At 42.3% G+C, this 27,302-nt stretch overlaps 2 protein-coding genes across 6 annotated transcripts in view; both read left to right on the forward strand.

The window, feature by feature from the left end:
- LYRM9 (LYR motif containing 9) overlaps window positions 1–20,066 on the forward strand; it is a 30,299-nt gene extending 10,233 nt beyond the window's left edge. The window contains exons 3-5 of the mRNA XM_050981739.1: window positions 11,063–11,204; window positions 11,828–11,920; window positions 12,936–20,066. Of these exons, the coding sequence (XP_050837696.1) occupies window positions 11,063–11,204; window positions 11,828–11,920; window positions 12,936–12,953 (253 nt within the window). The 3' untranslated portion in view covers window positions 12,954–20,066. The remainder of the gene's footprint in view (window positions 1–11,062; window positions 11,205–11,827; window positions 11,921–12,935) is intronic.
- Window positions 14,644–27,302, forward strand: part of NOS2 (nitric oxide synthase 2) — a 29,262-nt gene continuing 16,603 nt past the window's right edge. For 2 of the 5 annotated variants that reach the window (XM_050981738.1, XM_050981734.1), the window contains exons 1-2: window positions 14,644–14,735; window positions 26,340–26,617. The gene's annotated coding sequence lies outside the window, so the exon portion shown is untranslated. Of the gene's footprint in view, window positions 14,736–26,339; window positions 26,718–27,302 lie in introns of all 5 variants that reach the window. The other 3 variants (XM_050981736.1, XM_050981735.1, XM_050981737.1) reach the window with 3 other exon arrangements.

The following is a 27,302-nucleotide window of genomic DNA, read 5'->3' on the forward strand; positions in this document are numbered from 1 at the left end:
TGCTTTGCTTTACTCACTTACAATTGTGTATTTGAGAAAAAGCGATTTCTTGTGTGCCATCTGTTGTTGCCTGGGTCCAAAGCAGTTTTTTGTATGCAGAATACTGTAAAGTAATTATTATGTCATTGTACAGAGTTCTGAGTGTGAGAAACTGTTGCTCTTTAGAGGAGGTAAATGCTTTCTTACCTCCAGCAGCTCTTATCAGGAAATATTGAAGGGTCAGTTCTCCTCAGTCAGAATTTCCCTCTACTTAAATCTTTTGTAGGGTATATTTTTTAAAGCTTTTCAGAGTCGATGACTGAAAGCAACGGCCTGTTCATGTTAAAGCCATACATTCATGTCTGATGTAACTGGTCAGTTGAAAGTAAAAGCTCCCATAGGGATAAACTGAGCTGTGGATGGACTTCTCAGGACTTCTTTATTAATGGCACTTCAAGTAGCGAGTTAAAGAGAAACAGATAATGAAAATTGATTCTTCTCTGGAGGTCTCTTGCTTACTTTTGGACTTGGACAGGTCTAATCTGTGAAGATAATTAAAGTTCCTCTACTGTGGATGCTGTAAGTGAATTTTTTGTTCTATGTCTTGTATCTGGTTGAGAATATGCACCTGAAGTATCAGCATTGACCAAAATATCATGTAGAGAGGCCAGAGGGCTGAAAAAACTTGTGAATGAAGAATGTTCTCCTTGACAGTGACACAGGGTAGTGGCCCTGGCTGTCAGCCTGGCTGTTGAGTTCCAGGTGCCATGATAACATAGTGGGACGTTTCCAATACCCTTTACTATTCAATAGACTTCTCCCAGAAGAGGCCTGCCCACTTTAAAACCTGTGCCTGTGGCAGTAGAGTCTTTGGAGCATCTGGGACAATGCCGTCCCTAGAGCAGGGAATGGGCTGTAGCTGGCACTGCAGGAAGGCAGAGGATGTGGAGGAGGCTGGGAACAGAATGCCATGGCTTTGACCTTGTTGCAGCTTCCCTTTGGGATCCATAGGACACAGCTCTCTGTGGGTTAATTATCACAAATGGGGGGAATGACACATTTCTTATTTCTGCAAGAGTGTCTTTAAAACATCTGATGATCTTCCACCAATGAAAGCATGCAAAGAGCTCTTCAGATCCCCATTTTCTCCCCAAAGCTGTGGGAACAATTTTCTGGCTTGTAGAACAAAGAAGTTGGAACAGATGACATAGCCAACATCTGCACCTGGCTCACGGAGGAAGCGAATATTTGGCATAGAAGCTGAGCTCCCTTCTGCCAAGAGAGCCGTGCCGGTGCAGTTGTTCAGGGATGAAGATGGCAAAATGTCTTTTCCTTATTGACTCACCAAAGCAATTTTATTGGTCTGTCAGAGAAAAAAATTCTTGGGAAGGAAAATGTCTTTAGTTTTAAATATCAGAGTTTAGTCAATGGTTAATCAAATGCTGTCTAACCAGCCCCGTTAAGATTTTGATGGTGTATCACTTCAGTTCCGATGGCAGACACATCACATATGGGTTGCCATTTTGATGGCTTTGAATGGTAATCTGACCCATAAAAACTGAAGCATAATATGCAAACTGATTTTTTTCTGGCCTGCCCTGTTCTTGGTGCCATCTGTGTTAGGATGGAAACGAGCCTGCTCAAAACGTGGGCTGCCGATTTTGAGCTGATCACAGATGGGTTTGAAAGAATAGCCTTGTGTGCACAAGGAGAGGGAAGATGCTCCTGAGCAGGAAGTTTCACTTGAAGCCATATTATGTCTACTAAATCCTGCAGCCTGTGGAACAGCTACCAGACCTTTCCCCGAATTCTTCATATGGATTAAGTGAACTAAATTTACCTTCTAAATATCAAGAAAACCCCCACAACTTCTAAATATTGCTCTTCTTCCACTACTGTGTTCTACTGCTGTCATCAATAATGGAACAGAGTACAGAAAGCTGACATTACCTGACTCTGTCAGGCTATGCACCTGCTCAGCAAAAGTGGACACAGAAAATTATTTCATGAGTTTTGTAGATGAATTTTAATCTGTAGTGTAAATCCTGTTGAACTTACAGGATTCAGGCTGCTGTTCCTGGATTTCTGTCTTTGACAATTAGTAAAAGTCTGTGTTGTAAGTGAAAGTGAGTACCTGTCCTCTGCTGTTGCATCTCAGATCAAAAATTCAGATATTTAAGTGCCTAATTCTCACTGTGGTCAATGAGATCTTGGTTTTCCTCTCATGCTGAGAGAGCCTGTGCTCTAAAGTTAAGAGACTGACTGGCCTTGTCTTACGTGGAACCACAAGTGTCCTGGTACTATTTATAATCCCAAGAAACACATGAAATAATTTTCACTGGTTAGGAATATGGTGTACAGAGCTCTGATTTCTTTTTTTACTCTCTTTTAATCAATGACATTGTTTGAGTGACCATTTCTTTGTCAGAAAGGAAGCCTGTAGAAGGCGGCACTCATTGATGAGTTTCATGGTCGTGACACACTTGAACATCCCTCTCAAGACATCTTGAAGCCTTTTATTTCCAGGCTAAATAAACACCAATTTCAGCAATGTCTCATCTACTCCCTTTAATTACTGCTGCTGAGAGAAAGTTTCTGCCAATGCAAATGTGCTATTTTGTCATGTCACATCAAATTGCATCAGCCTTATATTTAGGAACAAAAAGAGGGGGAGGCTGAGACAGGATGTGGCTACAAATGGAACCAAAAGGGTTTTCTTAAATACAGGCTGAAAATAGACAATCGAGGCAGTGATGCTTTTTCAAGCAAAAATCCATGAAAGGGAAAATGAAGGCTGTGACGGCAGAGCAGGGCTGGGGGTGGGCAGAGGGAGTTCTGGGGGGTGCTGGCAGGGAGGGGCTGCTGAGCTCCTCACTTGCGCAGACACCCCTGTGTGTCAGATGGGCACGAGGTGTGTTTGGGCACACAGCTTGTTCCTGTGTGCTGGCTGAAGTAGGGGGGAGCTGTGCTTCCCTCCAGCCTGTGCCTGCCCTTCCCCAAGGATGTCTCCCCATGCAGAAATAACTCAGCTCTCTAAACGAAAGAGATTGTAGGAAAGAGGCATTGACAAAATTTGAGTGGCTGTCCAGATAAGTGTTGGAGCCTTTGAAAAATCCCTCACACCACTTTAAAATGTGGTGTCACTACAGAAATAATATTTTTTAAAATTTGTTCTTTAGAAAACATTAGCATCTTCCCCATGGAAAACGCTTTTTGCCCCCTCAGTATTGGGCACAAAAGGCTCTGTTGAAATCAAATACATAAATTATGGATGCAGTGGAGTTTGCTTTGAAGTGATGAGTCTGATCAGAGCCTGGTGGCAATTAAATCGAGTTCTGAAAGATCATCTGTGTTTGAGAACCAGCAGAACTCAGGGAGGAAGTGATCTGGGGGCGTGTGAGCAGCACCTACTAAGCAAATTGGAAAAATATTATTCATTTCTTACATCTAAGCACTTGGAATCTCTCTTCAGAAGCAATTGGTGATGATAGAGGTAATATTTTTATTCTTGTCACCAAGGATAATAAAAATGCAGTAGAAGCTTGGAAACTTGTGTATTTACAGCATTGTGACGGGGTAAGTCAAGCAGCATTTCAGGCTGAAGCCAGAGAGCAAAGGCACCCAGGTCTCCTTGGCTGGATGTCACTGGTCCTGCAGGACTGTAAAACGTTAAATAGAGTGATGCTGCCAGCTGGTAAATTCCTTACAACAGGCAAGGACTAACTGTAGTGCTAAATCCATGCACACAGTGCCCCTGGAGGGGAAGAAGGCAAGGAAAGTTTACCTGGGGCTTTCCAGCCCCACCTGCAGCATGAGGGGTCTATGCTGGGCTGCACGGGGCAGGGACAGCCTAGGGGCTGTGTTCTGCCAGGGTGCTCTGTCCTGGGTGGGCTCGGGGTGCTGAAGACTTTGTCTGACCCTGAAACAGGCCAGGAGTGCTTCCTGCAGGCTGAGGTAGCAGGGCACAGTCCTGAGACATTCTGTTGCTGCTTCCTGCAATAATCTGCAAAGAATTCTTTGGATTTCATTGTCATTTAACCCACCTCCCAAGACTTAACCACATCTGATTTTTGCTTCCACTGACATTTTCTTTTCTTTTTAAACACATAAGCATTAAAAAACTCTCAGTAAAAATGTGTGTATTTTCATAGCAGGGAAGGCATTTCTGTGATACTCTTTTCAAAGGAAATCACAGAAATATTAAACGGGGGAGGAAAAAGATAGATATTTGGTTTTTATATTTGGGGTTCGTTTGTTTTGAACTGAATAAGTCTGAAAATACTAGATAAAAACTGCAGATCAAATGAAAAGATTCCATAAGCAGCATCCTCCAGATTGTTCCTCAAAAAAACCCACCCAACTGACAACAGTATAACAGAAAAGTGTTCTTAATTAACATCTCCAGTTAAAGGAGAAGCATTGTGGATCTCTTAAATGTATTATTAAATCTTCATTGTTTAGGTAATTGGATGGGGACAGACACTTGTGCTGAGTGCTATGTCAAATTCGTCAGGGCCTGCTGTAATTCTAGTGCACTTGCTGGATTTCACAGCTATTTGTCTGGGTACGGGGGTAATTTGGAGCGTTGAGTGAAGCCAGATGACTGTAATGAACTCATTTTGTGTCTTTGACTCAGTTTGGGGGAAAAGAAATGCTATTAATAGGGTATTTTGTATTGTTAAGACTTCTGTTCTTCCTGTCTCTCAAAGTTTCTCTGGGCCACTGTCTTTGCTTCATCACCGATAATTATATCAAATTAATTCAGCATAATTGAGTTAATTATTACCACTGGAGGTTACCACCAGGACTTCAATTGAACCAAAGCTTTTATCCCCCTTTTCTTGTGGTTTCACCAAATGTAAACAAACCAGAATCATGGGTGAAACCTAAGGCAGCTCCATTTCCATGGAATGCTTTTACCACTCAGAATTGTCCTGCCATGCTCGTTCACTCAGATGAGTGTTGATAAATGCAAAGGGAAAAGAGTTCTCTCTCACCCCCCTTCATTTCTGCCAGAGCTCCAAACTAGTGTAGTTGCTCAGTAGAGTTGGTGTGTAGTGTGTAATCAGTGAAGAGTGAGCCCTATACCACTGAGAGCAAATGTCCTGTGGGCTTCTGGGGGATGTCTATACTTGTGAGAGCTTCTTGCTGCCCACACCTTCCTTTTCCTTAGGCTGCCTTTGAGCTAGACTAGGCCTTGGAGAGTGACACTGAAGTTTTGGAGGAAACTTGAGCTGTGGCTTTAAGAGCTCAGAAGTGTCCCAAAGACATGGCGGCATCTGCCCCTGATTAGCTGTTGGTATGGAAACAATCCCTGATTAGTGAGCTGGGCCAATCCCCCTAAGAGGCTAAAGGCTCCCAGACTTACGTGTCCTGTAGTACCGCTGCTCCCAGGACCATGGATTTTGCTCAGGATGTGGTGGGTCAAATTCATCCGTGGTTTAATTCCACCATAGACAGGGTTTATGCCAGGAAAGGGGTTGAGATAATTACTCTGAGAGTGAAGGACTGGCAGATGCTAAATGTCAGCGGGTGTGGATTTGGAATAATAGACATTGAGTTGTTCCTGACACTGCTGTATAGGATAATGTGAGCTGGGAAGGACATCTCCAGGATGAGGTGTAGATCCCAGGGCAGGGCACAAGCCCCATTGTCACCATCCAGGGATTATGTGCGCAGCCAGGGCTGGAAGGGATGTGCTGGGGGGAGCAAGAAAAGGAGAAGTCACACTGCACAGGGTTTATTCCCTTGTAGGCTGGGTGGGATGTTTGCACTAAGGAAGGCTCAGAGGAATGTGTTAGTTATTTTTTTTTAAAACGGAATGTTTTAAAATTAAACTTTAGTCAATAGTGTGGATCACTAGTGATTCTTTTGCTGTTTGAAATTCTGACTCTCCACCTTTAAGAGTTTGTCAACTCTTGTACTTTCCTAAGAAAGAAAGAGCTCTTTCTGCACTGACAGCTCCTTGTTTTACTGTCTTGACTTTTTCTTGAAAAAATTATAAAGTTGAATTGCATGAGAAAAGTAAGGATGTGTTAAAGAATAATGGTAAAATAAACTTTAACCAATTTCAGTCCTTCCACAGCAGTGAGAAACCATTACAAAACCTTATGTAAGACTTACTGTTCTTCCCATGCTTGTCTGAGCCATAGTCCATAGAGTTAATGTGGTCATTAATCTGACAGCACGGTTTTGCCCTTCAAAGGCACTTCCATGCCTTATGCTGCCAGCTGGGTATCTGTCTGTCAAGAACAGTTGTGACAGCTTATTTGGTGCCCAGTTGGATGTTTCAGAAGGTGATAGAACCTCAGCCAGAAAGCTGTTGCACTAACTGACATGAAGTAGTTGGGAGAATCACAATTGCTGAACTGGAACTAAGCATTGGATCATGTCAAAATACAATATTTACAAGAAAGGAGTGAACGGGCAGTTTTGGCTTAAAGTTGATAGCTCAATTCCTGTTCAGGCATGATCCCAAAGGTAAAACGCACAGATTTGGCCACTGTGAACAAAATTAATTTTGTTCAGTTGAACTGAGCAATTCAGAGCTGAGAAGAAAAAGTTCTTTTGAGACTGTGCCTTTCAGAATTTCCTTTAAGCTGGGAGAACCATTTTCAGGAGAAAAAAGTGGAGAAGTTTGAATTGCACGTAAACCAGGAAGGTTCCTGTCCTCACTAGTGAGTATGCACCAAAGAATGTTACTCTAATTAGTCCGATCATGCTTATTAATTATACAGAACAAGGTAATCTGGCCTCAGCATGGGCAGCATGTTTCCTCATTGGTGTAGGATTGCAAAGCCTGAGTGTTTTATTTGCAGTATTGCATGTCTGTGCTGTGTGATACCAAACCAGGGTGTAAGGTAAGACATCTGCCCTGTGGCTTTGGTTAATTTATACAAGTAGTCATTATGCCCAGCTCTAGCACTCTCTGTCATTCTCAAGTTTTAGCAATTACAATTCTATATTTTGTATTTATATTTATAATTTATTATGTTTTATATTTTTAAACCGGTGACATTGTTGAATAGCATTAGGCCTGATCCTGATGCTGTAGAACTGCATGAAGGGTGTCCAAGCAGTGGTGATTCCTTGTCAACAGAGATCTTCAAGATGTGTTATTTGCCAGTTCTTAACCCTTCATGTGCTCTACAAATATTGTGTAAAGCAAACTTTACACTGCAGGGCTGTGCCCCCCAAATTGTTCTGCAGAGCCGCCTGACATTGCTTCTGCCTCTTGCATCCATCAGAGCATAAAGGGGAGAGGAGCAGAAATAGAAGTGAACAGGCCTGGCTACCATTGCTCGTGCAGGGTCTTTGCAGCTCGTGTTTAGAAAGGACAAAGCCCCAACAATGCCCGGCCCCGGCTCGTCAGAAGCAATCACATCAGAGCTGCGATCTCAATGAGAGCCAGCGAGACGTGGCTGCTGGAAGTGACTGCAGCATTGTCCCTGCTCACCCACACAGCGGGGCTGGGGCTGCAGGGCAGCCTCTCATTGCCTGTGAGCAGGCAGGGTCGGATGGACACACAGACCTTGGCTGGTTTGCCTGGGGCAGCAGAGCCCCTCACGCTGCCCTGGATGTGCCAGGCGCTCCCCTGACCCACTGGGGACTGTGGGGAGGTGTGACAGTGTCATGAGCAGCGAGGGCAGCTGTGTCCCACAGTGGGGAGTTCTGCCTCTGCTGCAGGCACTCGGGGCTGCACTCACAGGCCTGAGTCTGGGAAACCTGGAAGGGAGGGCAGATGTGACCAAAGAGGAAGAACCTTCTGGGTAGCAGCAGTTCACTCGGGTGCCTTCCTGGACTGATGTCACAACGTGAACTAAGATGTTTTGTGGTTAAAGAGGTTTCAAAAGGCTTCAAATTTCTTTGTTATTTTGGCATTCTTATTTTTCCTGAGATCATGAGGTTTGATGAGGATGGGGAATCATAAATTCCTGAGTTAATACTTCTGAGGGTGTAATACTTCAAAGAGGTAAAACACATCTCTGTATACTGGGGAAAGAGAGGGCTGAGCGGAAAGGAGCCAACCTGTAAATAGCAACAGTTCAGGTAACTCTTGCAGTCTTTAATTAACACTTCTAGTCTCTGGAGCCCATCTTAGGCTGTTTAACTAGTTCAGAGGGATTGGGATCATGACTGTTGAACTGTGGGGATTTGCTTGAAAAACATTCACAATAGCAGGTAAAAAAAGTAAACTGAGAGCAGTGACATAGTATCATCTTAGCTTCATCAGGGTTCTGCTGTGCATGGGGTCAATTGCCAAACCTGCTAATGCAGAGTGAAGATTAATTGGCTTTGGTCAGCCTTTGCTTCACTATCTGAATATCATTATCAGGAATGTAAATGATTATGCAATGCAGAGAAATGCCACAATAGTCTCAGTGTCTCCTTTTATACTTGTCTCTTTGTGAACAGGGCTTTATCTAAATGCAAATGTGATTTCAGCCTTCTGATTAGGACATTATACAGTCATCCATTCCAGAAAAGCACAATTTGCAGATTATTTTATTTCTGACTCAACAGTTCTTGGTGTAGATAGTTTGTTTGTTGTGCTGTGCACGATATTTAAGTTATCAGAGGGAGATTTACATTATTAGTCAGGATTATAGCCAGATTTTGTGAGGTTGAGGGTTTTTGCGTGGCACATAAAACTGGTAATGTTTGTGGGATTTGAGGGGAGATGTTTTCAGAACAAAAGGCAACAGTGCAGATTCTTTCTGTGCTTCATTGTCCTCTTTGTGCTGAGGAAGGGGCAAATCACAGTAGAGGCTGTGCAGATCCTCTGGTGCATCGGGGTGCACAAGAGCAGAGGGTAGCATTACCTGTTGTCAGGGTCTAGTCCCTGTTGAGGTGTGCTTGTACAGGGCACCAGTATCTTAGAACTGAACAATGGGCAGGTCATGAGATTATTTATTATTAAACAGCCACTTTACTGAAACAGCCATGAAGTTTTCCATGTGCTGTGGTAGATTTCCAGTGAAGTTTTCACTGGATGAAGTTACATCTTAAGAAAAACATAGATCTTTGGTGATAAACTTCCCTGTGAAGCTTGCCCATATCACAGCATTTGTAGCATTTTTGGAGCTGTGAATCTGTCAGAACTCAGGTGGTTTGGTTTTTTAATTTGAGTATGAGAGCCACATAGGAGTTTAAGTTTGATAATAGATGGGGTAAAAATTTCCGTCTTCAAACCTTTTAGAAAGTCCAGTATTTATGAAAGGCGAAGGATGGAAAAATTCATCCATGAAAATGTATTCGTCACACAATTTGAATTCAGCAGCTCATCATTTTCCTATGAAGAATTACTGTAGTGGAAAATTCCTAATTATGTATAGTGAAACATTTTCAATTCCATTGATCAGCTTCATCTTTCCATATCCATATGTTTCCATGACTGGTTCCTTCCTCTCTCCCAGAGCTGCTTTTCTGTGTGCTGGAGCAAGCTGTCCTGGACAGTCCCAGCACATGAGGGATCTTTGCATTTCTGACAGGAAATCTATTGCACCACTTAGGTTTAATTAGAACACAGTGACATATGATGAGTTTACACATCAAAGCCTAGAAACAACTTCACAAATTGGCTCTGGTCCCAAAGTGTATTTTGGGATTTGTATTGAATTTTGGGATGTTTCACTGTATTAACTGGGAATATGTAAAATGCAAGGTTGGGTTCTTAGAGTCAATGGAATTGTACAAATTCTTACCAGCCAAGAATATAGCCCAAAAAATGCATGTAAAGTTAAATTTGGGTTCAGATCAATTTGAATCCAACTACCTATTCCAGTTTTCTGTATTGGATGATAAAAACTTCTCTCTCTCATGGAGAGAAGGGCAGGAAATCATTCAGTCTATATGTTAGGAGTCATATTTTGGAGTTGCTTGTCTTTCTGCTTCTTGAAGGGGAATCAGGGATCTCTCAGCTGACTGTCGGGCATGTAATCACCTCCCCTTCTTGAATGCCAAACCAAAAATGCATGGGAATTGATTCTCAGCATAGGTTTCACTGCAAAGAGAAAAGGATATTTTACAGAAAGAAAACATTGGAAGAAAACAAGAGATGAATGTGTTGAAGCTTGGCAGTTTTTGGATCCCATTATGATGGGCATTTATAGGTGCATAGAAAGGAGATTTTCCCCACTGCAACAAGATTTAGTCTGTGCAAATATACAGCCCAGGCATGTAATAGCTGTTGTCGTGTACTCTGAAATACATTTGGCTAAAGGACTTAAATTACTTAAGAAAAAGGAAAAAATTAGTTCAAGGATTGAGTAGGTATCGTAATGGGTGCTAAATCAATGGCATGCACCTACTTCATTATTCAGTTGTTTATTTATTATCTCTATTCTTAAGAGTAATGATGTAAAAAGTGCTTTTTTCCAAATGTTAATTTAGTTCTTTGCAGATGGCAACCATCTGTTAAATGACAAGGCATTTACAGTCTTTGATTAGCACTTTATAGGACTTGGATGGACTTACTGTTACGACATGTAAATATAGTTATGGAAGTGAAACTTGGTAGATTTGTTCTTTTCCTGTTGCTGTTACCAATACATGTAAAATTTCAAACCTAACAATGTTTCTTTCTGTCTTCTCCTATATTTATCTGTGTTGTTTCCAGCTGAAGCCTTGAAATTCTTGACAGAATGACAAAATAGGAAACATTGTTAAATTCCCGCACGATTTGTAGCCATTCTGAGTGTCCTCATTCTAAAAAGACACCCTGTGGATGAACTGCTAGGGATGCTGAAGGAAAGCCCTGGAAATTTGAAGGACTGGATCCTGGCTGTGAGCTGTGATACAGGTTTGGGTACTCACCGAAAGTCACAGTGTCAGTCTGGAGCGATCCTCTGGAGTGAGCTCTGCACTTGGTGCTTTACTCCCTAGAGCAGTGACAGGCAACCCCCGTCTGTCCATAAACTCAGCAAGTTCTCATTCATTTCATGTTGGGGTTTATTCTAAAGTTTCTGCAGATGCTGCTGCCGAGCCTCACTCTGCCGGCCCTGTTGTCATTGTGTGCTGTGACCTGGCGGTTTGTTTCCGTGCTGTCGGTGGCGCTCACGGTTGTGTTCGCTGTGTGTTGCAGAGCCGCGGGCCCGGCCATGTCCCCGCTGCCGGAGGCGGAGCTGGTGCGCAGCTCGGTGCAGCTGTACCGGTACCTGCTGCGCTGCTGCCGCCGCCTGCCCCCGGGCCCCATCCAGCAGCACTACAGACACGCCATCCGGCAGGTGCGTCCCGGGGCTCTTCTGCCGCTGAACCAGCAAAAACTGCTCCCCTGCAGGCTCGAGAGCTTAGTGCATCTGAAGGGTTATAGTGGGAGTGAGTGAAGCACTGTTTCTTTCTGTTTGCTTTGAATCTGAAACATATTTTTCTTGGCTTTCATCTCTAATTCTTGTGCTAGTCAAGAGAGTGAGCAGTCATTACTTACTCCATAAACAAATATTTTATGGTGAAACCTACTGGTTCCATGTCAGTCATTTATATATTCCCCCCCATTGGGGTAAATCTCATCTGACTGTTCATATTCTATATTTCATATGGAATAATTTCATGCCTTTGATCATACCTGTTGTCCTCTTTCTAGTTTTAACATACCAGACAATTTCAGTTGTTCTGAACTGGAGTTCTCTGGGGTTTTTGTTGTTCATGTATGAAAGGAGTAGAATACTTAACATGAAATTCCATATGACCAGATTTGTCATGGAAGGAGGATGGCTAGGTGTTACAATGTGTAGTTTTACCTTTTTAGACCATCAGTTTGTTTGCAACAAATATTTTTCTGATATCTCAATGCTATCTTTTTTTTGACAACTGTTGTGTTGAGAAGTCAGTGACTCTTGGAATGTTGCAGAGTTTCAAAGTCCATGCTGATGAAGATGATCCTGAGCGAATCCAGCAGATCATTAAGAGAGCCATTGAAGATGCTGACTGGGTGATGAATAAAGTAAGTGCTTCAAATTGTCTGCATTTTGGTTTCAGAACAAAGAAGAAAACATTGGAAATCAAGTTCTGAATAGTGAATTGTTGTCCTGGATGTTGAAGTGTCTGGGTGAAAGGAAAGACTCAGCCAGGAGGAATCTGTGATTGACACTTTTTGTATAAAAATTCTCTTAGTCAGTATAAACTAATGGTAGGGTTTTTTTCAGAACCAGTAACAATTTAGGTTGGTCTCTGTGTAAGTCTTTGTTTCTGTGAAGAATTCTATTAAATATCAGCAGTGGTGGCTAGTATCACTCTGTTATAGGAGAAAAAAATTAAAATACAGCATTTTGCAAGCCACATCTTGCTGTGCATCATCTGCTTTCCTAACAGCTTCTGTCCTCTGACAATTTGCATGAACTTCCAGAAATACTGTTGCTTTTCCTCGGACCTTGCCCATGGCTGCAGAGATCAGGGATAGACCACACAGTGGCAAAGCTGTGGTGCTGGGCCCCCCTGTCACCCAGCTGTCACCCAGTGGATTTACCCCTGTGCTGTCAGACTGGTTTCTCAGATGGAAGAATGAGGATGGTTTCTACTAGACAGCTGAGAGTCACCCGTGCTTCCTGGGATTTCAGTCTGGCTGGGGAGTGTGATACCTTAACATGGTGTATAATGAAACAAGTCAAAAGTTCAACTTTCTCTCTTAATATCTGTGATTTAATTTACTAAGTGACTGTTAAGTCCTTCTCCCTGCCAGTCCATGAAATCCAAATGAGAATTGTTACAGGAGCAAGCACAGATTAGTCCCGGATTATGATATTTTAGCAGTAACCAAATCCCAACAGGTACAATCTAGTCAATAACTGTGCCTGATTTATTGTTTTATACTGCAAAGGGAAAGCCTACCAAATTTCAATCTAACTTAAAGAAAATTGACATAAATGTATGTGGATCATGAAGAAGAGTTGTAAATCCTTGTTGATATGAACTTTTACTTAGTTATGTTCTCTTTCCCAGAATTTTCTTTTTTTTTTCAGTATAAAAACCAGAAGTAGAAGAGGAAGGATGAAACCGAGGAGGACATTGGTAAACATCCTTAGAGGACTTGCAGTCAAGCCCAGTACTGTAATAGCATTATTGCCTGAAGTTTTCTCTTGGATAATATAAACACAATCATTTCACTGGGATGTCATGAAGCTAAATTAATATTTCTGAAGAAATTCAATTTTGTAAATTACTTTGTATAATCATGAACTTCTAAGTTAAAGCCCAAGCTTGCCTAACATTTGAGTAACTTATTCCATAATACTGTTGGGCCTGGATCAACCCTAGCAGTGTGTGATAACGCTTGTTGTGCAGGTTCTTTGGGGACAAGGCACCCCTGCATCAGTCGCTGTGGATTTGGGGACTGAGTGTTTCATCCCCTTGTGTGTGACGCTGGTTATGGCTGGCACTCTGCTGGGTCACATCGGCCTCTATAGGACAGTCGGTGTTGTCAGAGTGCCCGCTGAGTGGGGTCAGTGCCCGTTCAGCCGGGTCAGTGCCCTGTGCCATGCTCTGCAATTCAGAGGCTTCACAAGGCCTTGCAGCACATAATGAATGTTCTTTAAGCAGGGGGTCTGTGTCCCTGCGGAGCAGCCCGCCCCGCAGTGCCGGGCTGTGTTTCCCGAGGGAGGCCAGCTGGGCACAGGCCCCGGGCGTGCCCGCCGTGCCCGCCCGGCTGCAGTTGCGGCGGGCCGCCTGCAGGTGGCGGTGCCGCCCGGCGCCGCTGTCCCGCGGGCAGGGCAGGGCAGGGCAGGGCAGGGATGAACTCCGGGCTCGCCAGAGGCGAGGAGAATTTGGCAGGACTGCACCAGAAATGGGGCCGCCACTGAAATCCACAGAGTATTCTATCAAAAAACTTCCTTTTCTCTGCTAACTCTCCTCTCCTGGAATTCCTGCTCTCTGTTACACTTCCCTGGGCCATCGCCACTACTGTTCCTCTTTCTGCTCCCATGTCTTTCATGTCACCCTTATGCACCCTTAACTTTTGTTGTCTTTGTTTTCCCTATTCCTTAATGATGTTCTTATCTTGTCTCTCTACCCGCCTTATTTCTCCTCCTCAAGTCCTTTTCTGCACCAGATGATACTCAGTATTATGCTGGAGCCAGCCTTCTGCTTAACTTCAGATAAAGCAGGAAGGTAATAGACTTTCTCAACAGAGTAGGTGTTTCTCCATGTGAGGAAAGCCACTTGTCTTTCTAACTAGGTACATTTTTTTTTTAAATTGCAGCCATTCTGGTTTAAACTTTCAAAATAATTTTGTGCAAGGCAGAGCACAGAAATCTTCAACCTTGGCAGTTGACAAGGAATATCCAGTATGATCTTGAAGACTAATAAAAAAGCTCAAGCATTTTTTGGTAGAAGTTCTCTGAATGTGCTTCTTCTGATCAAGACCAGCAAACAGGTGACCTGTGCTGTTCTCCAGGTCTGTTCTGTGAGTGTGGTCAGTAGCATAGAGATGCACTGAATTTTGTATCACTGCAATAGTGATTAAAAACTCTTAGGCTTAGTGAGATTAACAGTGTATGGTAGCATGGCAGTTTCCTGAACTTTAAATGTGGAGTGATCACACCCCTCTATGCCTTTAATTGACTTTTGGTAGTGTGAGATGTAATATTTTGTTCAGTTACAAAAAGGATAATTGCATGTGTTTAAATCATTCTTATATGCCTGTTATTTAATTTATGGCTAGTTCAAGAGGGAAAGGACCATAGAGCTGGAAGTTACAGCCATGGCTTGTCTGCAGCTCCAGATGTCTGAGGTGCCAGCTGGGATATGGGAGCATCAGACCAAAGGTATGGTAGTAGGGTTTGGAAAGTGATAGAGCATTCAGTTTTCAATAGGCTACAGATGGGGAACATGGTTGGTGAGGCTGGAGACATCATGACTGAATATATTGATAGTAGTGATTCAGCTACAGGCATGAGGAGAAGTCTGAAGGACTTTTGTACAAACTTAATCTGGTTTTCGAAGTAAAAAGACTTCTAGTAGAGTCAAAGATAACTTTGTTTTCTCAATATCCAAGTAATTTTCCTGCTGGTGAGGAGATATGATGCTAACAACTATTTACTTCCTTGCAATAGTAACCCCAATACCTCAGACATGTTTCTGTAATGACTGGACTGAAGAGTCCTTCAGCTGCAGAGCTCAGGCTTTTATGTTTTCAGGACATTATACAAATTCCATTCTCCAGCAACATAATTTGAGACCAAAGATGTTATAGTAACCCAGATGTAGATGAGAACCTGAACTCTGAAATGGGTTTTGGGCAGAGCTTCAGTACTTTTGACCAAAATTACTATTCCAAAAACTTCTTCTCAGAAGTCATTTGACCCTGGAGTTGTCCAAATTTATCCCTCACTGACCTGCCTGACCTGAGACTTACACAGTGAGTTCTCTTCACCTGTGTTTGAGCAGCTCTCTGCCTCTCTGCCCCCCAGCACTGCTGAGCCTGAAGAGCTGTTCCCTATTCCCTTGGTGCTGCTGTGCTGGCAATTACTGCCCATGGGGACAAAGGCACAGTCACAGGCAGTGTCCTCCCAGGTTCTGCTGTGGCAATTGGGTAGAAAATAGCAACCCCAAATACACTGGTGCACCTGTGTTCCCATTTTCAGTCCTCCAGAATCTCTGACCATAAAGATGGTGGGTAAATGAGGCTGGGTTGTGTTCTGTAATTATTTTTGAAGAGTTTAAAAAGCTCATGATGCTCACGAGGCTGCTGACAGAGCAAGGGATAATGTCAGTAAAAGGAAACAAGTGTATTCATAGGCTTCAGTTTCTTTTACTGCAATGAGGAACCCATTTCTGTGCCAGTTCTGGTAAGTGATGAGCCGTTGATAGGTGATTGCAGTAACCCCTAAACACTGCCAAAAACACTTTTGCAGCTAGTTCCAGTAGGATCTTGAGTCAATAACTTCTTCTGGGTACTCCAAAGTTATGAGTTTAGTGAAATTAAGAGTTCAAACATTGTATGCGGGCAGCTCTTGATTAAGGTAGTGAGGGTTTCACTGGAGGCTTGTTATGCAAGGGCAAGACAAACATTAAGACAAAGACAGTGGGACACTTCTGATTAATAAAGTGATATCATGCTTTACATTCTTGAAGTATAGAGAATTAATAATTTAAATCACTTTACAGACTTACCAACATCCAGTCTAAGGCCAGAACCAACACTGGAGCTATACTTTCTGTTTTGTGTATACACAGCCTTGGAAACCTAAAGCTGAAATTGTGTGTGAATGATCTGTACATTACAAATAGGGAAGCAACATGTCAAAAGATGGAGAAGTAGCAGTGGGTTGGTCAATGTATTTTTAGTGTTTGTGTTCCTGCTCTTAAGTCCACAGAGAAATGGTAAAGACCACTTTGGTTATTAGTAGCCTTGGAGCCTCACGCAGAAGTGTCCTGTGTAGTGAAATTCTTTCCCTTTTATTTATTTTTGTAATTCATTTATTCGTTTCAGGTTTTGGTACGGACGAGATTGTAAATTCCTGTTTTATGTAGTATCCAGGATAGCATTCCACTCTTCACGTGGCCAGAGACAAATACACTTCTGATCACATTCTTGTGTCAGACGTGTTACTGATTTCCATTCACACTGCCACCAAAGTCATTTGAGCCCTGTGGAGACTGAATAGAATATTTCCAACCCAGGCCAGGCCTTGCTTAGCACCATTTGTCAGTAATGGAATATTCTTTAAATCATTCTTTAGCACTTTGTAAACTTCCTCACGTGGTGGGTTATGTCACAGGCATTGCTTTTTGTTTAGGGACACTTGAGCATAAGGACATGATGCTAAACAAAAATCTCAACTCTGTGGTATTTGGCTCATTTTCAAATGTCATAAGGAAGTAATCTTTACTGTGATGCTGTAAAGAGGAGGAATGCACGCTATTTCTGGGAGAAACAAATAATATTCTCTCACATCCTTTTTAGAGGAAACAGTTTCTTATTTGTAAAAGCTTTTAACATGGCATTATAAATTGTGCCTTCATATAAAACTTTGATAAGCTGCAAACTGAATGGGCAGCACGTCTGTGAGTCTAAAATACTCAATATCATAATATCTATTCATTGTGAGACTCCCTGACCTGATACTGTAAGAAAGAGTCGTTAGAGCTTTATGCCCCACAATGTCATGGCCCTCAGTGTCACTCCAAAGACAGGGGAGATTTGGGGTGAGCAGTATCTTGGCCAGAGCAGTCTAAAGCAAGTCTCTGACACGAACCTGCACTGCCCACTTGGTCTGTCCCTTTCCTGCAGCATTGCCTGCTGCTCAGAGCCGATGTACCTCTGCTGGAGCACGATCCAGCTGGTGCATCTTTCAACTTTTCTATTATTTGATTAATTTATCTTATACTTCTGTCAAGCCAAGTTTTATGAAATAGTGTTAACTGAAATATACACCAGTCATCAAGTACTCCTTTCAGCTTGTGATTAAGCAGGGCAGACACATTCACTTGAAAAAAAACCCTGTTCTTTGAGGACTGTTTTCTGTTTTCCTCATAATTGTGTTTGATATTTAAAATAGGTTTTTTAAAGTTTAGAAGCAGAGGGAGGCATCTGTCACTTGCACCTAAGAGCTTAACAGTGTTTGTGTTTGTCATTGGGGGAGAGGTCCCTGGCATTGCTCACTGCACTTGTAGAGTCTGAAGAGGAAAGTTCTGCACCTGCTGTTTGCTGTCTTCACCTGTGGACACTGAACTTACCCCTTCTGTAACTACCTACCTGGGTGACTTTTCCCCCAGAAGAATCTGCCTTCATGTTCTGCATGAATCCGTTCTGAAAAGGATTCATTTGATTTTTGTTTTTTTAATCAGCAGCTTCTGAGCCAGCTTGGTTTGTGTGCTTCACAGAATCATTCAGGCAAAAGACCTCCCAGCCCATGGAGTCCAAGCTGTGCCCAATCCCCACCTTGTCCCCAGCCCAGGGCACTGAATGCCACCTCCAGCCCTTCCTTGGACATCTCCAGGGATGGGCGCTCCAAACCTCCCTGGGCAGCCCCTGCCATTGCTTGACAACCCTTCTGTGAAGAAACTCCTTCTGATGTCCAACCTGATCTTCCCCTGGCACAGCTTGAGGCTATATCACTAACCCATATGAAATATTTTCCTCCAGCTGCAGCTGCACAGCTTCAGACTGAGTGGCCTCATTACCTTTGGGCTGCCTTCTGCTGGGGTTCAGCATCATCTCTTTAAAAAACACTGCACTTAATATCTTTTTATTGTTACTCCTTATATTTTGCACCATCTCTGGTATTAATTCTTGTTCGGAAGAGTTTAAAACTGCTGGTGTTTTGATTATATTCTCCCCTTCTACAGAATGGATTTTAAAAGATGCAAAATTGACAATAAATTCTTGTGGCTGATGAGGTTGACTTACATTCTGCATTAAATAAAATCACATAAGATCTGGGATTTTCTCAGTCTTACTTCAATTTCTTAGCAGTCATTTCATCTACAGAAAGTGGTCTGTGTCTCAGCTAGTGCGAAACGAGGAACAAGGAAAACTGAAAACAAATGGCAAACAGAAGTTAGTCTGGAAAATATTGTGTCATGATGGTGGGAACAGGCAAAGGTTGTATATTTTGGAGCCACCTTCCTTATAGTGAGTCAATATGGGGACTGACTTTTCTTGCTTAAAAATAGAGTATTTTGGTTTTCACAACTGCAAGGGCTGCTTTCTCTTTTATTTTCTGTTTTCCCCTCCCATTTCTAGAGGTCACATAAATGATGTGTTAAACAACAGTTTACAGTACAGAATGCAGACACCTGTTGAGTCTTGGAACTTTCTCTTCCCCAAGTGCTTTGTTGAGTTTGTCCTTTTCCTGGCTGAAAGTATCTCACAGAGTACATTGCAGCTTTCTGGCCAAGATTTCCAAAGTAATTCTCAGATTGCCTTTGAGGTGTTTAACCTTTAAAAGGCACACAGCAGCTCTCAGACAGGTTGGGACTCGGGACAAACGGCAGCAAATTGCTTATTCTCTCCTAGCATGGCTCTGAGGTAGGGTACTGACATGGTATTGATCAGTTTACAACTGTTTCAGAAACATTGTTTAAAAATACCAAGATCTCCAAATCCTGCTCTCCTGACTGACTGAATAGAGCCTGTAGGATGTCTCAGTGACATTATACCAAGTCTGGTTATTTCTAATTGATTAAATGCAGTAAAAAGGCATCCAGGGTTAATTATGAAATTTGAGACAGAGAGCCAGTCCCTGCACTCTAACTTCATTATCCTCATAAGCAAAGGTGCAGATTTTATAGCTGGCGTAATTATACAAAGAATATACACAATATGAGTGGTATTTAGCATAAAAAGTAACGAATACAATCCACGTCTGGTTGAGAGGAACAGAACCACAAACCCTTTGATGTAACAATGAGGCTTTGAAAGGAATAGATTGGGTACAGTACTGAACCTGTAATCTGCTCACTTTATTGCACTATATGGGGAGAGCCTTATTTATTTACTACATAGGAAGTGTTTTCAATTTTATAAGTACCTGAAAGAAATTGCAGCTCATAGTTATGTAGCTTTGCTCCACAGAACTCCGTAACACTCGTAAGAACCTCTGGAATTCATAGGGACTGTCTGTTAAATGGGAGACACCTATCTTGCCTTCATGATCTATCAAATTCTGTCTTGGTCTGTACTAACAAAGGCAGTCTGGATATTGCTTATCAGGATGTTTACTTTCCATGCTGTTCTTGGGTTCTGAGCTGAAGCCACTGGAATCAAAGGCAAAGGCTCCCATGTACACTCCATGATTTCAGCTGTATTCACCATCTTAAACCATTTTGCACTACCTGCAATACTCAGAGTAGTTGCCTGTGCTCAATCATGGTTACCAGAATTAAAAGTGAAACAGTTTTGTTTTTTCAGTTTACAAAACTTAGTGTCTGTAGCAGCATGGATGGACAAGTTCAAGAGGTGGGTGTGATGCTGAAGGCAAATATATTCTCCATAAATCAGCTTGGAATCTGGGCCCAAAGGCATCATTTTATGTGAGGGGAAGGCAGAAAGAATTCTGAAGTTTTGTTGTCCAGTAATTAGTTGCTTTCTTTTCCCATGTTCATATGCTCTTTTGGAAAAATAAATATTAAAAATTCTGCTGCTGCCTTTAGTGCTGAAGAACTGTCTTTTTTCTTGTTTTCAACTTTATCAGTGTTAAATCCAGCAGTCTGTTTAAAAATGAGCTGATGGTTTGCTGGGCAGTGGTTTATACCATGCTTGTTTGTCTCACCACTGGCCTGGGTCCTTCCTTCTCCATGGTGCACCCAATTTGCTGGTTAGTCAGGGATGGGGTGGTGTGTTTCCTGCAGGATTATCATCCAGCTGTGTTGGAACTTATTACAAGACCCTACCAAAACCATGCACAAGCTCTCATTTCTTGCATCCTTTTCAAAAGGTGGCAGAAACTTGAGAAGGCTCCTTTTCTGCAACGGTCGTTCTACCAAATCAAGACATTAACTGCGAGGATTTCTCTCTTATGAATGTGGAGTCATTGCAGTCAGCTCTCTTTCACACATGTGGCTTTGCTCTTCCATTAAAAACAAATGGGACTTCAAAAGCAAAAGCATGGGAGAAAATCGGGATCAGAGATGTTATGTTGAACAAGGACTTTGACACTTCATGAAAGTACAGAAACTGCTGGTCCCCAAAAACACCACTGGGAAGAGGAGTGGTGTCTTCCTTTGGAGAATTCTCAGATTGCAATTAAGTCTTTGAAGCTGGTACATGAGAAGAAAGAAGGAAATGTCATAGTGGTTTTCAGCTTGTACTGGTCAGAGAGGTCTCTTGAGCTGCTCAAACCTAATGGACAGTGTTGTAAGTCACAGAAAATTCCCCTTTATTTTCCCTTCTGCCAGGTTTCAGATGACTAAATCAAAAGTAATCATCATAAAAACAAGGTGAGGCAAGAACAATTTTTTGACCAAAAAATTTGCTATTTCTGTCCTGTAAATTACATACACATTCTGCATCAGCTCCTCTTGCTTTGGAGGCGGTGGTCCAAATCCCCCCGCTGCAAGAGTTGGGTGAAACATTTAGACTGAATGAAGTAATTGTTTTTCATCTTATCCTTTCAGAAATTGAGACAAAAATTGTTATGGCTAATAATAGCACCTGCTAATTAATCTGTAATAATCCTTTGACATGTGTACTAGGACCCTTTATTATAGATTAACCCCTGTGACTTAACCTCCATAAAGCCACCCATCACTTTCTAGAACCTGACCTTGTCAACACATATTCCTGCAGCTCTCTTTTTTGTATTTTCAGTAAGTGACTTCTCAAGCTCCCAGGTGGTGTCCCCCATTCCAAATGTAGCTTCCAAGACCATCCTCTCTGTCACTGTGGTCAACAATGAGTTGTCTCAATCAGCAGTGTGTTTGTTCACGGAATGAAAGCCAAGCTAAATAGTATGTCCCTTCTCTCCTATAGGGATTCCTATGCCTGGAATTCCTATAGAAGGAGAGAAGGAAAAGCATCAGAGTTGGAGCATCTGCATCCTTCACCGGTGAGCTACTGAGTCCAGTTTGGGCCTCCAGTGCACAAAGAATGAGTTCAGTGGAGCCCATCAAGGTGATTGGAGCTGGGGCGTGGTGCTGCCTCATGAGGAGAGGCTGGAGGAACAGGGCTTGTTCAGCCAAGAGAAGAGGAGCAGCCTTCCAGTGACTTTCAGGTCACCAAGGAGATGGAGCCAGGCTCTTTGCAGGGGTGGGAAGATGAGAACCAATTGAGCTGGACTTGCAGCTCCAAATCAATGAAAACTGACTAAAAATACTCCGAAGATTGTGCCATGGAAATTGTCTTTTTCAGTAGGGGAAGGTGGATAGTTGCTAGAGAAGGAGCTGTAAGCTCACACCCCACACCCTTTGGCATCACTTCCCTGTCGGCAAGGGCAGAGGGGAGGCAATTTCACTCTCATGGAAAGTTTTGAAAATGTGATGTAATTCATGCAGACGCTGAAAGTCATGCAGGCATAGGCAAGACTGGCCTAACTGTAGTGCTTAGCAAGGAGTCCTTAAAAACAACTGAGGTAGTAAAACAGTGAGTGTAGATAAAGCAGAGCCATAAAATTACCTGAGAAAACCCCTGTCTCCATGCAGGAAACAAGGAAAGCGGGTCAGCATGCTTTGGTTTTGTGTAGACTAAGGTACACTGTCCAAAGTGTGACACCTGAATGTGCAGGAAACAACTGAGTAGATAAAGGCAGGTGTAAGGAAAAGAGACTCAGAGGTCACTAATAAAAAGAAGCACATACATTTTACTGAAGTTGTTCCAACAGTGCTGTGTGTTCTGGAGTTAAAACACCAGTTTTTAGATTCAGAACTCAAGCTACTTCTATACTTCAATATTCTGTTCTTCATTTTGGCCCAGAAATTTATGGGTTGTTTTTTCAAAACCAGTATTCAAATCTCTTCTGTTACCTGTCCTTGGCTAGAGATTCCACTGGCCTCAGCCAGTGCTCTGTTACTGAAATTGGAGTTTCTTCTTCAGACCATGATTTTGCTAAAGAAGACATTTGCAGCTTTGTAGTTCACTGTTATTTTTCAATCATAAAACTCTTTTTGTGCACAGTAATCTCACAATAATTTTTTTTTCCTCTTCTGCTGTGACAATCATGGATTGCAGGAGAAGTACCAAGCACTGTTCTATACTTTTCCAGATCCACATGCCAGCTTTTCCTTATGCTCCACACAGGGACATCTTCAGTGTAGTGAAATGATGTCCAGGAGTGCAGCAGGACACAGCCTAGCTTGTGACAGCCACATGCAGAACACCAGGGTTTAGGCCCAGTCAACTGTTAATTGCTATTTTTTCTCTTTTTTTGCTGTAATTTTGTCTTTGCTGCTGCAGCTGTGGCTGAGGATCTCAGGGGTGAGTCAGGAGTGTCAGCAATAGCTTCTGCCTGAGCCAACGTGCATCCAGGCACAACAAAATCCGGCTATGACTGCTTTGGTCCTCCCTCACTTCCTCATCCCTGGGAATTTTGGAGAGGTGACTGGTGAGGGAATTCTGTTCTTTCTGCATGTCTGAGTTTGGCCTAACTGACAGCAAGTAGACAGGAAGGAATGGGTTTACTGGCACCTCTCTGCAAATTTAGCACTCTCCTTAACTTTCATTTTCGCCCTCAGATGGTCAGACTGGGAAATTTTCCACCCTGCCCTGCCATCATTTGACATTCAGTCTTCCACTGGAGAACAGGACATGGTAAACAAAACATTGCACTTTCCACACTAAACTGCTGCTTTAAACGTACCTTAAACCTGCAGAAACTGAAAAACATCCAGACTGGGCTGGGATCCTGCTTTTATTTGCATGTTTTCAAGTGCCAAGGCCTGAATCTTTTATTTTGCTTTTGGTAGAGTTATTATCCCCACTTTATCAGGAACATTTTGAAATAATAAAGAAGCCAACGAAGAAGGGCCTACAATTAATGGTGAATATCTTAAAGGAATAGTCAGCAGTCAGGAACACAAACAAAAAAACCCCCAGAGTTGCCATTGCAAAGTTTGGGGGAAGATTCAAACCAAACAAATTTCCTTTGGGGAATGAAAAACCAAACCAGTGTAAAAGAAGATGACTGATGGTAGTCAATGAGAGGAGATATTTGGGAACAGCAATAGTTAATATTGTTACTAACCGCATCCTTGTCAGAAACCACGAGATGTGAGGGTAGTTCTAACAAATCTGAGATGCTGAGTGTTTACAGGGGTTGCAGTACTGTATTTATTGTGCTGTCACATGCAGCACTACTGTAAAATACATCTCAGACAATAGTTACATTAGTTTGGAAAAGATAATTAGAAGGAGTTCACTAATAACCTATGAAATGTTGGGACAGTTGAACACCTCTTTGGGTTCCATGAAGTTGGGAAGATCAGCCCTCCTTGTCATCAACTTTGCCTCAGTGTTGTAGTTCTTTGAAAACTCAAAATGCCCTGATCTCAGAGGAGCAACCTTACAGCCAGAGCTTGATTTGTAAATCTTTTCAGGAATATGACTGCTTGAGCTCATGCAGAATCTTGCAGAAATGATGTATATTATAATATCAGACACAGAATGTGACTCACTTCAAAGGAGATTGCAGAGAGCTGATTGTTGAAGCTACAAACCATCAGACACTCAGAAAGAAAACAAAATTTAAGTCAAGATGACAGCATTGAATAGGTCAAAGTCTGCTCTGAAAGGGCACCTCTTTCATCAAAGTTAATGCAAGGAAAGCAACCAGTTTTTGCACTCTGATATGGCAGAGGAAGAAGTGTCTGTTCAAATGGGCAGAATTGGTTTTCTGAAGGAAAAACCTTCCAAGCCCTGTAGAATATTTGTAGAAGGAGTGCCCAGTGAGCTTGTTCAGTTACTCTCTGATCCAGCTGAGGATTGAATGGTTCTTACTATACAGAGAGTTTTATTATTGATTTCAAGTGAGTAAAAAAATCAGGTCCTGTTTGAGCAACTGGAGTAATTAAGCAGTTCCCTGAATGGCTGTACCTGAGCCAATCCTTTTAACAATTATCCTAAGGAAAGATGTTTCTCCTCCTCTGGTTATCCCAAATCTGATTTTTCATGTCCAATCCCTACATGACCTTTCCTAGATTTCAGCAGTTCCAAGCACAGGGAAATAAGGAGGGTGAATAGTAACAGCTTAGAACCCACTGAATTCAAATAAACTTCTACTAAGATATGTTCTTTCTTACAGTACTAGACATTAAGATTCCCCATGTTCTATAGAAGAAAGAGGTTAATAAGAAAGGAAAGGATGAAAAGAGAATTTTTAAAACCCTGTTATAAAGTAGCAAATGCAAAAGAAGAATGTAAAGGCAGAATTTTCTGGCATGGCATTGAGTGGCACAGCTCTCACACATCGTTTCTGCCTGCTGATTACATCTGCCTGATGACTGGAATATTTTAAACAAAGGGATTCACCTGCTAATTCTGGTGAGAAGAAAGGCACCACATTAAAGAAAAATCCAACTGTGAAAATTCATGAGCAGTGGATGCTAAGCAGCACAGGCTTGATAAAGCCAAGCAGATGAATGCTCAGAAAACTCAGGTCTGTTTATCAAGAGGTTCATCTCTAGCAGTCCTGGATGGGATGCATACAGGAGATCTCGTGCATGAACACGTGTGCACAGCACTTGCTTTGCCTCTAGAAATGCTTTACACAATCATCTAATATTCATTTTCAAATAGAGAAGCTAGACACAGAGAGAAGAAAACACCTTGCCCAAGCTTGCCCAGTAAAAGAGTGACAGATGAGAAAAGAACACACATTTCCTCATTTCTCTGGCTGCCTTATGCCTCATTTCTGTAGGTCTTTGGTCAGCAACTGTAAATCTTTCCCTAGTTATCAATGTACCTCATTTGATTCACATTATCCGGCAGATTTATTAGTCATCTTTAATTTGTAAACAGTTTCCTTAAAATAGCCATACATAATATCAGAAACAAATAAGGCAGGTCCAAATCCTTCTTGGGGCACTTGTGGCACCGGACTCGTGGGCTGCAGGTGCCTGACAGCGCTGGGCACAGCTGCTAGCCCTGTCCCAAGGGGGTTCTGCCTTCTAGACTGGAAGGACAGACTGGCCTTCCTTCTTCCAGGGAGAAGCCTGGTTCTCTAAAAGGTACATGTCCACATGTTGTCTGACATTGAAAATCAGCTCAGCAATCCCATCTTCCTCATCCAGCTGTCCCTCTGGTATTCCCACACACAGCATGGTGGGAATGGTTTGTACTTCAGGAAGTTGCAGTTTCCTTCCAGTATTCCCAATACTTTGGAAAAGCACCAAGGGACAAATCTCACAAGCAGAACAGGGAGCTCTGGAGAGCAAGAAATTCTACAAATACTCTATTGAGAAAGATCCTTTAAAACTTGATAAAAAGTAAGGAAGTATGTGTAGGTGAAACTTAAAATACCTGTCCCTAGTTATAAGCACGTGGTTAAATGCTTTCCTGGCCTGGACTGTAAAACTCTACAGCTCTGTAACATTTCTCTTGGAGTTGCTTACTCTCTTCCTACAGCCATGGGTGGTGTACAGGAGGGTACCTGGAGACTGGCCACACAGGGATAAAAGCTGTAAGAAGCCCTTTTAATTTGAACACTGTGCAAGGCTGCAAACAGTGTTCAGTGTGATACCCTGCCCTTTCCAGGAGCACCAGCAGGAGTCAAGGCTGCAGCAGGGAAGGAGGGATGCTGAGAGTGCCAGGAGCTGCCTCCCTCCTGACAGTGGTTGTGTAATGCTGCTCTCACAGCAGCCACACACCCTCCACTTCTCCAAGTGGACAGGACAAGAATCAGGGGAATCCCCAATTGCACTATCCATGTCCAGCCTTGCTCAGAGCTATTTTGCATACATGGTCTGCACTATAAAATGCTTTTTCCTCCTGGGAGGGATACAGAGCCTGAGAGCTGGAAGGCAAGAAGCTCTGAGAGAGAGGAGTCTCTCCTGGCGGGGTTGGGACACCTCTCACAAAGCACGGTAAGAAGCACCATGTCCAGGTGTTTGTTCTGTCATTCATTTACTGCCACTCACAGGCAAAGTCATTATATGGCAAACTGTATCTTTTTTTTCTCTGTTAGGAGCAAAGTGTCAGACTCAGTCTCCTGCTCTAGTTCCAAGTAGCCCAGCTGCTCTGAAGACTTTGTCCCTCCTTTCTGCTGATTTAAAGGTTTGTGCATGTAACTGGTAACACTGACAGTGCTACGCACAGAACCCCGTGAGGCTGGACACAAAGCAGCTTCTTGCTCTGAGTGCCAGTGAAGGGAAATGTGAGTCTGCTCTCTTTCTTTCTGCTTTTTCTTCTTGTTTTTTCTTTCTATTATTATCTTTCTTTTTTCCTGTTATTATTTTTCATCTTTTTCCTCCTTATCCTCCTTTTCTTCCTTTTCATCCTTTTTCTCCCTGTGTATTTTTTTATATTTGTGTGAGGTTTTCCCTTTTTTCCTTTTTTCTTTCTTTACTTCTTTGTTTGTTTCTTTCTTTTCTTCCCCCTCTCCATTTCTTCTCTCTTTTCCCCCTGTATTTTACAAAATTGTATAGGCACATCACTACATTTTTTATTACAGAAAAATAGTTTAGATTTTTTTCCCTAATTTATAACTGCAGAGAAATGCTTATTACACATTATTTCTCTCACCTGGAGTAGCAAACAATCTTAACACCTTGCAGTTTCTGCACACACAGTTGGATGGATTTCTCTTCTTGTGTGACTTTATAGCAGACAGTATCTTCAGAGCCCAGCATAAATTTAACTTTTACTGTAAAAGTAATATCAAAATAAGACATAATTTACAAAAGGAATATGTGACAATGTCTATTTTCTCCCCTTTGTCTCTAACTTCTTGGAAACATCA

This window comes from Serinus canaria, chromosome 19 (assembly GCF_022539315.1).
Source record: "Serinus canaria isolate serCan28SL12 chromosome 19, serCan2020, whole genome shotgun sequence".
Taxonomy (NCBI): domain Eukaryota; kingdom Metazoa; phylum Chordata; class Aves; order Passeriformes; family Fringillidae; genus Serinus; species Serinus canaria.